General features: G+C 33.8%; 1 protein-coding gene across 9 annotated transcripts in view; it reads left to right on the top strand.

The window, feature by feature from the left end:
• Nucleotides 1–14,071, top strand: part of MEMO1 (mediator of cell motility 1) — a 116,615-nt gene that overhangs the window by 56,160 nt on the left and 46,384 nt on the right. For 8 of the 9 annotated variants that reach the window (XR_012511854.1, XR_012511851.1, XR_012511849.1 and 5 more), the window contains 2 exons: nt 7,931–8,043; nt 10,527–10,638. The exons of the other annotated variant lie outside the window; for it this stretch is intronic. Coding sequence is in view for 2 of the 8 variants with exons in the window: in XM_074378693.1 (XP_074234794.1) it covers nt 7,931–8,043; nt 10,527–10,638 (225 nt within the window). In the remaining 6 variants the exon portion in view is untranslated. The remainder of the gene's footprint in view (nt 1–7,930; nt 8,044–10,526; nt 10,639–14,071) is intronic. 9 annotated transcript variants of the gene reach the window in all.

The following is a 14,071-nucleotide window of genomic DNA, read 5'->3' as shown; positions in this document are numbered from 1 at the left end:
ACTATGTAATGAAACCCCAATAAAACCTCAAAAGGATAGCATTTGGGGAGCATCTGGGTTGGTGAATATGTGAAGATTTGGGGAGAGTGGCCCACCTGGAGAGGGCATGGAAGGCCCTGGTCCTTTCCCCTTAACTTGCCCTACCTGCATCTCTTCCATCTAGTTGTTGCTGAGTTACATCTTTTTATAATAAAATGGTGATCTAGTAAGTAAAATGTTTTTCTGAGTTTTGTGAGCCAAAATTAGCAAATTTCTGTCAAATTAATTGAACCCAAGGAGGGGATCATCGAAACCGGTCTGTTAGAAGTACGAGTAACAACTTGGACTTTGCGATTGGCATCTGAATTGAAATCAAAGAGGAGATTGATGGATCTCCAATCTGTAACTGGTTGGTCAGAAGTACAGGTGACAGCCTGGGCTTGGGACTGGCATCTGAAGTGGGGGATGGGCGAAGATTGAACCCTTAACCTGTGGTATTGGATGCTATCTCCAGGTAGATAAGTGTCAGAATTTAGTAGAATTCTTGGTCACCCTCCTGGTGTACGAGAATCGCTTGTTGGAGGTGTGGGCCCCCAACCCGTGTGAACCACACAGTGGAACTGGGTCCAGGAACACTAATATTTTGGTTTTTAAAATTTTCTTTGAAAACCTGGAGATGAGCATTTTTAAGAAAAAAACAAAGCTCTTTGTTCTATTTTAATCACTTTGTAACTGAAAATTCTTTATTGTACTTGTTAAGTTGTGGTTAATGAATTAAGAATAATTTCTCATTGACAGGATAAGGTACGTGAATTATTTTAGAATCTGACAGTGAATTTCATATGATGTTTGAAGTATATTAGCTCTTAATAATTTAATGACAGCTCTGAAATTAGCTTTAAAAAATCTTTCTGGCAAATTGAGACTGAATTGTATACTACTCTTTAAAAAGAAAAACTTGTGAACTTTAAAAAGCTTAGTATACCACTGTAAAATAAGAAACAGGAATTTTCAGAAGCTTCTGCTGGAAATGGCCACTCAAATTTCTTAATGTGATAACCAGCATTTTATTTAAATTGTTAATTCACTATATGTTAACCAGTCTCAGGTTCTACTTTGTGTTGCCAGTTGTATATACACTGTGTGAATAGGTGTAGTTGATTATTTAAATTCTGTCAAATGTTGATTGTTAGGTTAGACCTGTACTAGTAGAGATAAAGCATAATCATTTCAGAAGTAACTCATGACAGCCATGAGTTTATAAATAAAATCTCACTCACAGCCTACTCCTTTGCCTTTGAGCAATTAATTAGTTCAAATTGTTAAAACTAAAAATCTGCTCTCTTTTGTTTTTATGAAGTGTGCTTTGTACTTTTTATCATACCTTTGTTGAAATTATTTTTAGTAAGTTTTGTAATAATAAACAAAATGATAATGTTGCCAGATCAATGAGGTTTTGGTTAGCCCTGCTTCCTTTATGGTGTTTTGAGGAGCATCTTTAACAAATATTTCTTTATACGTATTTAATGTATAATTTGAACTTATTTTATCAATCACAGCAAACAGAAATTAGATTGTAAAGGTTTTCAGAATCTTCCCTTATTTGATCCTGGACCTATAAAACCGGCTATAGTCTAGGCTAGTTGATATGACAGTCTTTTCCAAGCCTTTTTCTATTTTGCATAATTTTTAAAAATGTATTTTTATTGAAGTATAGTCAGTTTACAGTGTGTCAATTTCTGATGTACAGCACAATACTTCAGTCATATAGGAACATACATAAATTTGTTTTTGTATTCTTTTTCACCATAAGTTACTATAAGATACTGAATATAGTTCCCTGTGCTCTACAGTAGAAGCTTGTTGTTTATCTATTTTATGTGTATTAGTTAGTATCTACAAATCTTGAACTCCCAATTTATCCATCTCCCCACCCCGCTCTGGTAACCATAAGTTTGTTTTCTATATCTGTGGGTCTGTTTCTGTTTTATAAATAAGTTTTTCTTTTTTTTTAGATCCCTAATATAAGTGGTATTATATGGTATTTTTCTTTCTCTTTCTGGCTTACTTCACTTAGAATGACAGTCTCCAAGTCCATCCATGTTGCTGCAAATGGCATTATTTTATTATTTTTTTATGGCTGAGTAGTATTCTATTGTATAAATGTATCACAGTTTCTTTATCCAGTCATCTGTCAGTGGACATTTAGCTTGTTTCCATGTCTTGGCTATTGTAAATAGTGCTGCTATGAACATTGGGGTGCATGTGTCTTCTTGAATTAAGGTTCCCTCTGGATACATGCTCAGGAGTGGGATTGCTGGAATATGGTAAGTCTATTTTTAGATTTTTGAGGAATCTCCAAGCTGTTTTCCATTATGGCTGCACCAAACTATATTCCCACCAGCAGTGTAGAAGGGTTCCTTTCTCTCCACACCCTCTCCAGCATTTATCATTCGTGGACTTTTGAATGATGGCCATTCTAACTGGTGTGAGGTGGTACCTCATTGTAGTTTTGATTTGCATTTTTCTGATAATTAGTGATATTGAGCATTTTTTCATGTGCCTGTTGGCTGTCTGTGTGTCTTCACTGGAGAATTGCTTGTTTAGGTCTTCTGCCCATTTTTGGATTGGGTTGTTTGTTTCTTTCTTATTAAGTTATATGAGCTGTTTATATATTCTGGAGATTAAGCCCTTGTCAGTCTCATCTTTTGCAAATATTTTCTCCCATTCTGTAGGTTGTCTTTTTGTTTTGCTTATAGTTTCCTTTGTTGTGCAAAAGCTTGTGAGTTTAATTAGGTCCCATTTGTTTATTTTTGCTTTTATTTCTATTGCCTGGGTAGACTACCTAGGAGAACATTGCTGAGATTTATGCCGGATATTGTTTTGCTTATATTTTCTTCTAAGAGGTTTATAGTGTCTTGTCTTAGGTTTAAGTATTTAAGCCATTTTGAGTTTATTTTTGTGTATAGTGTGAGGGAGTATTCTAACTTCATTGATTTATATGCAGCTGTCCAGTTTTCCCAATATTTTGGAGAATTTTTATTGATGATGTTATGTGCTGAAAGGGTACCCACAAATTAAATTTAGCATAGGGATATATATATATAGAGATAAAGAGCCTGTATTGGAACTTGTGTGTTTAAAAAGTTGATGGACAGTGTGAATGAAATAATAAAAAGGGAAGAGAGTCAAGGACTAAGAAGGTGATTATAACGGAGATCAGTAAAAAGAAAGGCAAATGATGGGTGCTGATGTGGTCACCTTATTTTTGTAATAAGAATATATAATAATTGAATTCTGAATAGATAAATTTCAAGGTCTCAGTGTTAAAAATAATCATTGACAGTCATAGTTGTAGTCTCTTGAATGTGGCCCTCTCTGAGATTTTCAGTGTCTATAGAGTTGTTTGAGAAAATAGAGACAATATCTTTTTGAGAATGGCAAGTATGGAGAAAAAATAACAGTCCAAGAGAGAACATTAAATTCTACACCACTAGCATCCAGTTTTACTTTCCCATTCTCCACATGTTAACCAGGATCATCTTTTGTACTCTATTGTACTTTGAATGAATATTTTACCTTTGCATGATTTTGTAACATCTCAGGGAATATTTGGAAAATATTTGTTCAGTAGTTATGTATTTCTTTCAAATGTTGACATTTCATCATAGTATGTCAGAAATCACATTTGTTAATATTACCATCAATTTCATCAGTTTTATCAAAAAAATGTTTAACTATTGGAAAGCTGTCAGTCTTACAGTGATAGAAGTTTTGCAGAAGTCTTGTTTTCCCTTAAAAGTTTCAGTTTTATCATTGGCAACAAATACTTCAGATGTTTTCTTTGAAGTGTCAGGCTCATTTTGTTCATTTTTCTGGAAATTTTCTGGCAAATACTTTAATTGGAATAACCACAATTTGCATACGGTCATATTTTTGAAGTAAAAATTATGTTCCATGGAACAAATGTCTAGTTTAGCTCACAGATCAAAGTCACAGAGGATTTTTCCTTGAGACGTACTACTCTATGCAGCAGAAATACTTTATGCATTTATCACCACAAACTGAATGCATTTTGTCATACAGAATGTTTCTATAAAACTGTACTCAAAATTCAGGATTTAATGAAATTAAGTGAAACTGGCTTTTAAAAAAAACTTGGTGTGGGTGAAGGTTAAGAGTACATGACTGCTAGTACATTTTGATTCTATTACCTTGATCGTAGTTCTAATGTGCCAGCAGTTTAGCCAGCCTCACTTTTGTACTGTGAGTGCAAATGTCAACACAGTGAAAAGGCAAATAACTTCTTTGTATTATTATGAAAATAGTTTTGATTTTGTGTTCTCCTTGAAAGGATCTTGAGGAGTCTACAGTTCACACTTTAACAACTGCTGTGACATAGGGTGATTGGATTTAGATTGTGGATAAGGTATTGGAGAAAGCATCTCTGAGAATGTGGTTTTTAAGCAGAAGGAGCCATAGCATGTGTAAAAACTTTGAAGTAGGCAAAGATGTTCCTGTCATCAAGGAGCTGCAAGGAGACCAGTATACATAAAGTATTGTGATCACAAGAAGGGGCCAGTTCATTTGAGACTTTAGAACACATTTTAAGGATTTTGAAATTTGTCCTCTGACCATGAAAAGCCGTTGAAAAACTTTTTAAGCCAGGAGAGTGATATGATCTGATTCATGTTTCAGAGAGAGTACTCTGGCTGTTTAAGGAATTTAAAAAATGATACATTTAATTAATTTTTCCCCATATTTGTAGTTGCAGAGTCTTTTCCTATTACTTTAGTTAAAAACCGGAACTCAGGATGTTATTTAGATAGTAACTTGATTTCTGACTCATATCTTTCAGAAAACTTTGCAGGGCAGAAAAAGAGAACAAAAAGGAATCTTCTTTGGGGCCACATGACATTTTATTCTTTATTTAAAATATCTCCACTTGCCGTGAAACACTTTAAAAACTTACCTGTGTTCCATTATTCAGTATCAGTAAGTGAGTATGAGCACACACTCAGGTAGCTCACATACTGAGTGCACAGACTGTACCCCTCATAGTAAGTAGCTCCACGTGAATTCTCTGGAGGTATTACACACGAGCTACATTTATTTCTAAAAGAATGGCTACTGCTTTTTTTTTCCAGTTTTTTCATACTAAAGATTTCTTTAACATATATGGCAACATTGATTATATGCTGATATTTAAAGGAACTCCTTTAAGAGAAAGAACCTCGTAATTAATTAATTAAAGGGAGATAAAGTGGTCTTACTTCTAGTGCCTACTCATTTCTCTCCAGAATGTTTCTGTGGCCATGGTCTTTATGGATCTAGCAATCTAGCGGGGGGATAAAAAAGAAACTGCATTATCTTTTATTTACATGATTAATTTTCTCTTTTGGTTAGAGTATAGCTAACACAGAGGCCCATTCTGAGAGTACTACTGGTTTATTACACACTTTCTTTTTTCTTCTTTTCAGTGATACCTAGCCTTTTTTGGTTTGTTTTTGAGTATATCACTTTTAAGGGTTTTATATTGATGGGACCTAAATGTCTTTTCCTGTTCTCTCTCTTCACCGTATGTGGAACTTCACTGTGTTGCTTTTGGGTGAGTTTCTGCCAAACTGGAAAGAATCCTTTGGGCAGTTCAGACTGGCGAAAGCCCTTTTCCCCGCTAGTCTTCATCCTTTCGTTTAGGGCGGGTCTGATGAAAAGACAAGCAAGGTAAATAGTTGGGTATCAGAGGAGGCGTTAGGCTTGTGAAGCCGACCTCAGGTCTTTATTTCTGGAGTAGTGCTCATTTTATAGTCACTGTGAGAGGAACCTTGTTACACTTACCTATGAAATAAATCTATGCCTAGATTGATGTTTTTGAAGTCACTGCGTATTTTAATTATATATCCTGGGTTTCCCAGGAGTGTTCTGATTTTAAATAATACTATACCTGTCTCTTTTCATAGAAATACATTCCTCAATCATAAAAGATGCTTTTTTTTCTTACTTGATTCTTGGTTCATATAACACCTGTCCTCAGGCAAGTCTTCCAAACACTCAGAGTTACCATTATGTAAGTCCCACATTAGACTTTAAAAAATTGTGGTGATGTTTATGTGCTGTTAAGATAGGAGAACATAGTGGTATCTCTTTTGTTCATTTAGGAATCTATAGATTTGATCTTTTTTTCTTAAATGGTTATTGAGTTGATTATGGAGATGATGACAAGAAGTGAGTATTAATAGGGGAGAAGGTAAAGAGATTATGTTTCTGACTGGAAATGGCCTGTGAGTGGTCTTACATGTGTGCTCTGTGTGACATCTTGAGGAGATTTTGGGACTAAACTGAGAATTGCTTTTCACATCTTTCTTATTCACCGCCTTCCCACCCCCTATATAGCAAGTAATATATAGCAGATAATAGGCTAATTTTCTTAGCTGTAACAGGATTTTATCGAAATAAATATATTGATAAAGCACACATTCCTTGGCCTGCAAGTTTTTTTGTTTGTTTTTTTCCTATTTCAAAGATTTTTTTTTTAATTGAAGTGTTGTTAGTTTACCATGTTGTGTCAGTTTCTGGTGTATAGCATAATGTTTCAGTCATAGCCTGGAAGTTTTTGATGTGAAAGGAATATAACTCTGGGTCTCAGTCTTTGTGTCTTTGTCCATTAATTGAGCAATGAGTAGCACTTAATTTTCTAGGTATGTAGCCTACGTATACTCCTTTTTTTCTTATACTTTTGGTTCTTTTGGATCTGTGTGTGTGTGTGTGTGTGTGTGGTGGGGAAGGTTTTGTTCTTATGAATCTAGAAGAATAGAGAAATTAGATAGTTTTGGAATGTAGATTGTAGAGCTGTTTAAGATAAAATGAGAAGAAGTTAATTTTACTTTTGATGTCAAGATAAAGGGGTTGTGAAGATTTAAGCTACAGTTTAGCCCAGTTCTTTTCTTTAGCCTACAGGGCAAATAACACATAATTAAGTTTCTTTGTTTTTGAGAATGACTTCTACTTGAACGGGAACAGAGAAAGCTTATTACACAGAATTCTTCTCAACAAGATGCCTTTTTTTCCCCTGCCATGGAAAGAAATTTGGAAGTAGCTTTATCAGAATGTTTCTTTGTAATGATACTATGTATTTTTAGAATTTATACTGTTAGGTATTTTTATTAACGTTGTAGGCAAGTTTAGAATGTGTTATACTTTTGAGATTTTATTTAGTAACCAAAATGTTTAAAATTCAGTTAATATAGCTATTGGAAACCTGTATCCTTGCCATTGTGAATACAGAGGTCATTTTAAGCATAGTCAGTGGGTTTACAGTATATAATCAGTAACTGGTATTTCCAGGTGTTGAACATGGTACTTTTAAAGGCCTTCTAACAAAAAGACAGAGTTAAGGCTTAATTAACTGAAGAGCAAGTCATTAGTAGGTACATTAGCTTGCTAAGTGCTGCCATAACAAAATACCACAGACTAGCTGACTAAAACAACAGAAATTTATTTTCTCACAGTTCTGGATGCTGGAAAAGTCCAAGATGAAGGTGTTTGCAGGGTTGGTTTCTTCTGAGGCCTCTTTCCTCGGCTTGTGGATGGCTGTCCTCTTGCTGCCTTTGCACACGCTCACCTCTCTGTGCACGTGCACCCCTGGTGTCTCCTCCTCTGCTTGCACCAGTCATTCTGGATTCAGGCCTTACCCTCAGGGCCGCATTTTAACTTAGTCATGTCTTTAAAGACTTTATCTCCAAAGAGGCCACATTTTGAGGTGCGGAGGGTGGGATTTCAACATATGAATTTCAAGGGAACACAATTTAGCACATAATAGTAGGTAATGAAGTCAATCAAGGAAAACAGTGTTACGTGTAATTTTTAAAAATTACTTATTTTCAACCTTTTTATTTAATAAGGTTTGTGTAGAAGTGCAATTGTTCTGTGTTTTTTGTTGTATATCTCCTAGCCGGAGAATTTTCATCCTTGGGCCTTCTCATCATGTGCCCCTTTCTCGATGTGCACTTTCCAGTGTGGATATATATAGGACACCTCTGTATGACCTTCGTATTGACCAAAAGAGTAAGTATATAGAGATCTTACAGCTTATAAACAGCTAAAGTTTTTAAAAATAGGAATTATACGTTAATTTAAAATAAAAATATGAGTATCATAAGTAATATTTTAATTAAAAAAATAAAATTTGTTGTGACTAATCTGCAAAAAATAAAAACAAAGAAAGTGTTCCATATGCCTGAAAGACAACTACAGTTTTTCTTCTAGCTACAAAAATCTGTCATATTCACTAGTCTCCAGGCTGTAATGCTTTGCATTTATAATCAGGGAGGTACCATGTACTCATTGTACCATGAGACAAGAAATTGATACCCACAACAACTTGATGAAAGATTCTGGGCATGTTAGTGTATAACAGTTCTCTCTCAGTGTAAATGGATAATAGTGATAATGACTTTACTTCCTCATAAATGATTTTTTTATAGGGAAAAAAAGGGACTATGAAACTCTGCAAGAAAAGTGCTACATAGATCTTAAGTATATTTTATTTTTAAAACATCTATTTTGATTTTATAATAGGATTCTAGAAACTCCCTTTTTTATTAAGTTGAAGCTCATTTTGTACACTGAATGTGCAAAGTAAAACCTTTTGACTTTATAATAGTATTCTTGGAGCAGTGGGTGAACATAAATTTTAAAAATACAGAATAATACAGAGACTATTATAACAAATACTCATGTACCAATTTATTATCCACAGTTGACTCAGAATTTTCCCTCATCTGAACTCCATTTATATTCCCCAGAATAACCACATTCATGAACTTGGTGTATATCCTTTCATTTCATGAAATTATATTTTAAGTATGTTGGGTATTTATTGTTTCAAGAAATTTTGCAACAAGTTCTTCTGTAGAATGAAAGAATCCATTTGAAAGGAAATGACCCCCTCTTTTTCTTTAATTTTTAGGCCTAAATTTTCATAATTTGGGGTTTTAAGCATTATAGAGTATTAGCAATTTGTTGTTAGGATATATCGTATGAATGAAGCTGGAATATTACTAGCCTTATGCTCTGGAATGGTTTTAGGGGATATACTTTTTAAAATTTTTAATCTGCTTTTTATATGAATTTTATTAAATTAAAAAATTTTTTTCCTTCTAGTTTTATTGAGATGTAATTGACATACAGCACTGTATAAGATTAAGGTGCACTGAATAGTGATTTGACATATCAAATAGTGATTTGACTTAATATATATCATATATTTGACTTACATATTCATATACACATAAACTTAGTAAGTTTAGTGAACATCCATCATATAGATAAAAATTAAAGAAAGTTAAAAAATGGAAAAAGTTTTTTTGCCTTGCAATGAGAACTCTTAGGATTTACTCTCAACTTTGATATCTAATGTATGCCGCTGAGCATGTACAATATTTATCGTGTTGCACATTACATCCCTAGCACTTACTTATCTTACTACTGGAAGTTTTACCTTTTTACTACCTTCATCCAATTCCTCTTCCCCTCTGGGACACACTTTATTTTTAAAACCTTGTTTGGGCATTTAGAAGATTTTGGTTTTGGATAGCCTGCCAATGAAGGAATGGAAGATTTTTAATCAGTTTAATTTTATAGGAAAAAAAGTCATACCATTATTTGTTCCTTTCTTTGATATTGGTAAACCTGTCTAAGGATATAGTTATAAAAATGCTGATTCTGGGGGGACAGTATAGCTCAATGATAAAGTGCGTGCTTAGCATTCTCGAGGTCCTGAGTTCAATTCCCAGTATCTCCATTAAAAAAAATAAGATAAAAATGCTGATTCTGTTCAGTGATAACACAAAAATATTCTTATTTTTTTTACATATTAAATTTCATCATTTTCTTGCTATATAATAATCTAGTTTTAAGTATAATTCATCAGGAGGGTCTGAATTACTAAATCATTTTAAGAACATTTATGGCATGGTACTGTGGTAAATTTACATTTCAATCTATCCCACAAGCTTAATTTTAAATTTTGAGGAAAATAGCATCCTTGGTAGGATTTTTTTGTTCTTAGTATAACACGAAACTGAGATGTAAAACAATAATCCTATACTTTTTATTAAAAAACAAAGGAAAACTCAAAAACTGTGTTATTAACCTCATGAGTAAGTACACCAAGGGTTTTTCCATGTTTCAGTTCTAACCACCTATGTTCTTGTTAGTATCTACTGATTGATTAAGATCAAGGAAAAGCTTAGACCCAGAGGTGACTTTAGATACAATGAAAGGAACTGATGAAAAATTTAAATTACTATTTTTTGTGTAACTTTGTGACATACAAAAATGCAGAGTCAGTCATTATATGTATTATTGTTTTGTCTGGTATGTTAGAAGCTAGTGTTTTCTCCTTTTTTAAAAATAAAAATGAAGGAGAATATTCTGTGGTGTTTCTGTCTCTTGCCAAAGCATGTGGTTTTGTGTTACTGGGTGGAGTCTCACAGGAGAAGGATATACATTAATATATTTGTTTTACTATATTTTGAAATCTCTAGTTTACGGAGAACTGTGGAAGACAGGAATGTTTGAACGCATGTCTCTGCAGACAGATGAAGATGAACACAGTATTGAAATGCATTTGCCTTATACAGCTAAAGCCATGGAAAGGTATATTAATTAATATAAGAAATCCCAGAGAAATCATGGATATTAATTTCTTTGGAATTCTTTTAACTAGGATAAGATAATCATTAGGGTAAAGAGATTTTAAAATTTTTCATTGAAATGAAATAGAAATTTGAGATTTGGATTTTTTTGAATGTGGATTTGAGTTGGTTTTGAGTAGTTTGCCTACGCAGGCTAAATGTAAAAATTGACATAGTGTTTTATTAGGTGGAAATATTAAAAAAAATCTGTGTGTGTGTTTGTGTGTATTGGCTTGCCTGTTATCTTATTCATAACACATGTATTTATCTCAGAATAATAATTACATTCTTTCACGGTACAGTGCTATAAGTAAATAATCATAAAATTGTAGATTTGAAAGTAACATTGGAGGTCATGTATTTGAGCCTTAATCAAAGTACGTGAATCTCTTGTATAATATGCTTGACAGATTATTATTTGATAGCTGCTGAAAAGTCTTTACATGAAAGGGTGCTTATTAGACTACAAGTAGAGTGAGGACAGGGACAGTATTTTGTTCTTCACTTATCCCTCAGTATCTAGCACAGTGCCTGTCACATAGTAGTCATTTACTTTGGTAAAATGAAAGAATTGTTTTAAGAACTTTCTTCTTCTTTTAGGGCAATATTCATATTAGAAAGTCTTCCTTTGTACGTCATACTTCTCTGATTTTTTCAACTACTTCCTTTGTATAGATTTACTAGTCCATATATAGTTTTAGTCCCAAATATGGTGAGATTACTCGTTCTCTGGTTCTTGTTACTGTGTTCTTCAGTAAAGTACATGGCACATTTTAGGTTCTCAGTAAATATTTGTTAATTAAATGCGTTAATGAAGCCTGAAATTACATGAACAATTTTTTTTGTGATATGGCTTACTTACTATTGTCTAATGTCTTGTGGTCAGCTAAAACCCCAAGGCTTTTTCATTCTGCTAAGCTGGATTATTTTCTCCTCTTGTACTTCTGTGGTTGAGTTCTCTTTAACCCTAAATGTGTATGTCTTTTCAATTACTTCGTTATAATTTTTTCATGTTGGTTTTATTCCATTATTGCAGTTTTGGGGATCATTTTTACTGTTAATTCTGTTATCAAAGTATTATTTACTTCTCTCAGTCTTACATTATCCACATCTGTCCACAATGGTAACTATGAAGAATTACATAAATTTGAAGAAGTTTCTGAAAGTCAGTGTGATGTTAAAAAAAAAGGAGTATAATTTTCAGTTAACTGTGTTTTAATACAATATAATTCTCTAGAAATTATTAAATCAATTTCAGCTGTGTATTTTTTGGAATATTAATGTAATCAGAACATCTCATTCTTCAACTACATAGGACAATAGAAAACTTCTGTTGTTTGCTTAAATGTTTGTATATTTTGTCACAGGAAAATTTAGTTTAGGCTTAATAAATTTCAATATAATAGAACTAATAAGCTACCAATAATATACTTAAGGAGGTTTTTTTAAAAGAATAACACTTTTGACACAACATTGTAAAATGATTATAACTCAATAAAAAATGTTAAAAAAAACATTTTGTTATTTCGCAAGTAAAACAGGTGCAATGTGGAAAAAACTTATTTAGGAAAATGGGGACTTGAAACCAATGAACAAAATGTTTGTTCATAATTCCCCCTTATTAAATAGTGTTAAATGACCACTTTTAAATGTATCACTTCTCAAGAAAAACTTCCCTATCTCTCAGATTACAATAGGATTCTTAATAGTATCTCATAGAAAGTACCCAGTACTTCCCTTTGTAACCTTTGCTGCACTCACTACCTGTATCAGTTATCCATTACTGAGTAATAAATTATCTCAAAATTTAGTGACTTAAAATCATAACTGTTTTATTGCTGACAATTTTTGGATCAGGAGTTTGGGCAGGGAACACCTTGTTGTGGTCCATCAGATATTGACTGAGATGACTAAAATGGGCCTTGAGGATCCAAGATGGCCTTAATGCTGGCTTTTAGTTGAGACACCTCATTTATTCTCTAGGTGGCCTGTTTGTTAATCAGCCTGGGCTGTTCTATCATCATGGTAATTCTGGATAGCAAGAGAACAAAAACATAAGTTTCTTGGCCCATTTAGGCCTAAGCTTGAAATTACAAAGCACCATTTCCACTGCATTTTGTTTTCCACCTCTTGATGAGAGGACTACCATATGTGTACAGGAATAGGAGGAATTGTTGGCAGCCATCTTTGCAGAGGGACTACCATAATTCTTCCTCTGGTGGACAATTCACATTTCTCCAATGTGGGGGTCACACCTAGCTCTCCTAAGGTGCCCAGAAGTCTCATCCAGTTATGACCTCAGGTTCAAAGTGCATTGTCTTGTGATCTGCATTAGGCTGGGATGTGGATAAGGCTCCTTGGGTGCAGGTCTTTTTGATTTGGATACCTATGAACTCAGAAGACACCCTCCCGTGCCCCCCAAATACAGTCTGTATATAATTTTGAGACAGGGACAGTCAACCACAATAATTACTTCCCTTGAAGAGTGAAAGAATGGGAAGCGTATAGTAGTCTCTGGTCCAAAGCAATTCTGAAATCTAACCAGGAAACAGAAAATGTCATTGATTATGGTTTGGTTCTGTCTTCATAATTCATTACAGATGGTCCGTGATTTGTAATGTTTCCACTTACAACTTTTTGGCTTTATGATGATGTGGCAGTGATACACATTCAGTAGAAACTGTACTTTGGTTTTTAATTTCGATCTTTTCCCAGATTAGCAATATGTAGTATGATAATCTTTCATGTTTCTGGGCAGCGGCAGTGAGCCACAGCTTCCAGTCAGCCACATGATCACAGAGGTGAACAGCCAATAACACTTATAACCATTTTGTACTCACACAGCCATTCTGTTTTTCACTTTCAGTACAGTATTCAGTAAATTACATGAGGGATTCAACACTTTTTTATGAAATAGGAGTTAGATGATTTTACCCCACTGTAGACTAATGTAAATGTTCCTAGCACATTTAAGGTAGGGTAGGCTAAGCTATGATGTTTAGTAGGTTAGGTGTATTAAATATATTTTCAACGTATGATGGGTTTATTGATACTTAACCGCATTGTAAGTCAAGGAAGATCTGTATTTTTCTTAGCTCTTGGCTGGGTCCTTTGGGCTCTTGGCTCTACTTTCCTAGTCATTTTTACTTTTCTGTAAGAAAAGGGCCTTGTTTGCATCTGAGTAGCTTTAGTCTGTTTCATGTATGTGACAGTTTTAAGAGCCTAAAGGCCTCTTTTCATTTGGAACAGTGTTTTAAATTCAAACTGATAAAACTCGTAAACACTTGAGTTTTCTGTATATCAGATTGTAAGTGCAGTCCATTAGACAAGAGTTTCACATCACTTCTTTCTGAGACAGGATTCTCTTTACTCTAGATCCCAAGTTATGGGCCTGT

This window comes from Camelus bactrianus, chromosome 15, assembly GCF_048773025.1.
Source record: "Camelus bactrianus isolate YW-2024 breed Bactrian camel chromosome 15, ASM4877302v1, whole genome shotgun sequence".
Lineage (NCBI taxonomy): Eukaryota > Metazoa > Chordata > Mammalia > Artiodactyla > Camelidae > Camelus > Camelus bactrianus.
This window is presented reverse-complemented; position numbering and strand designations above follow the sequence as displayed.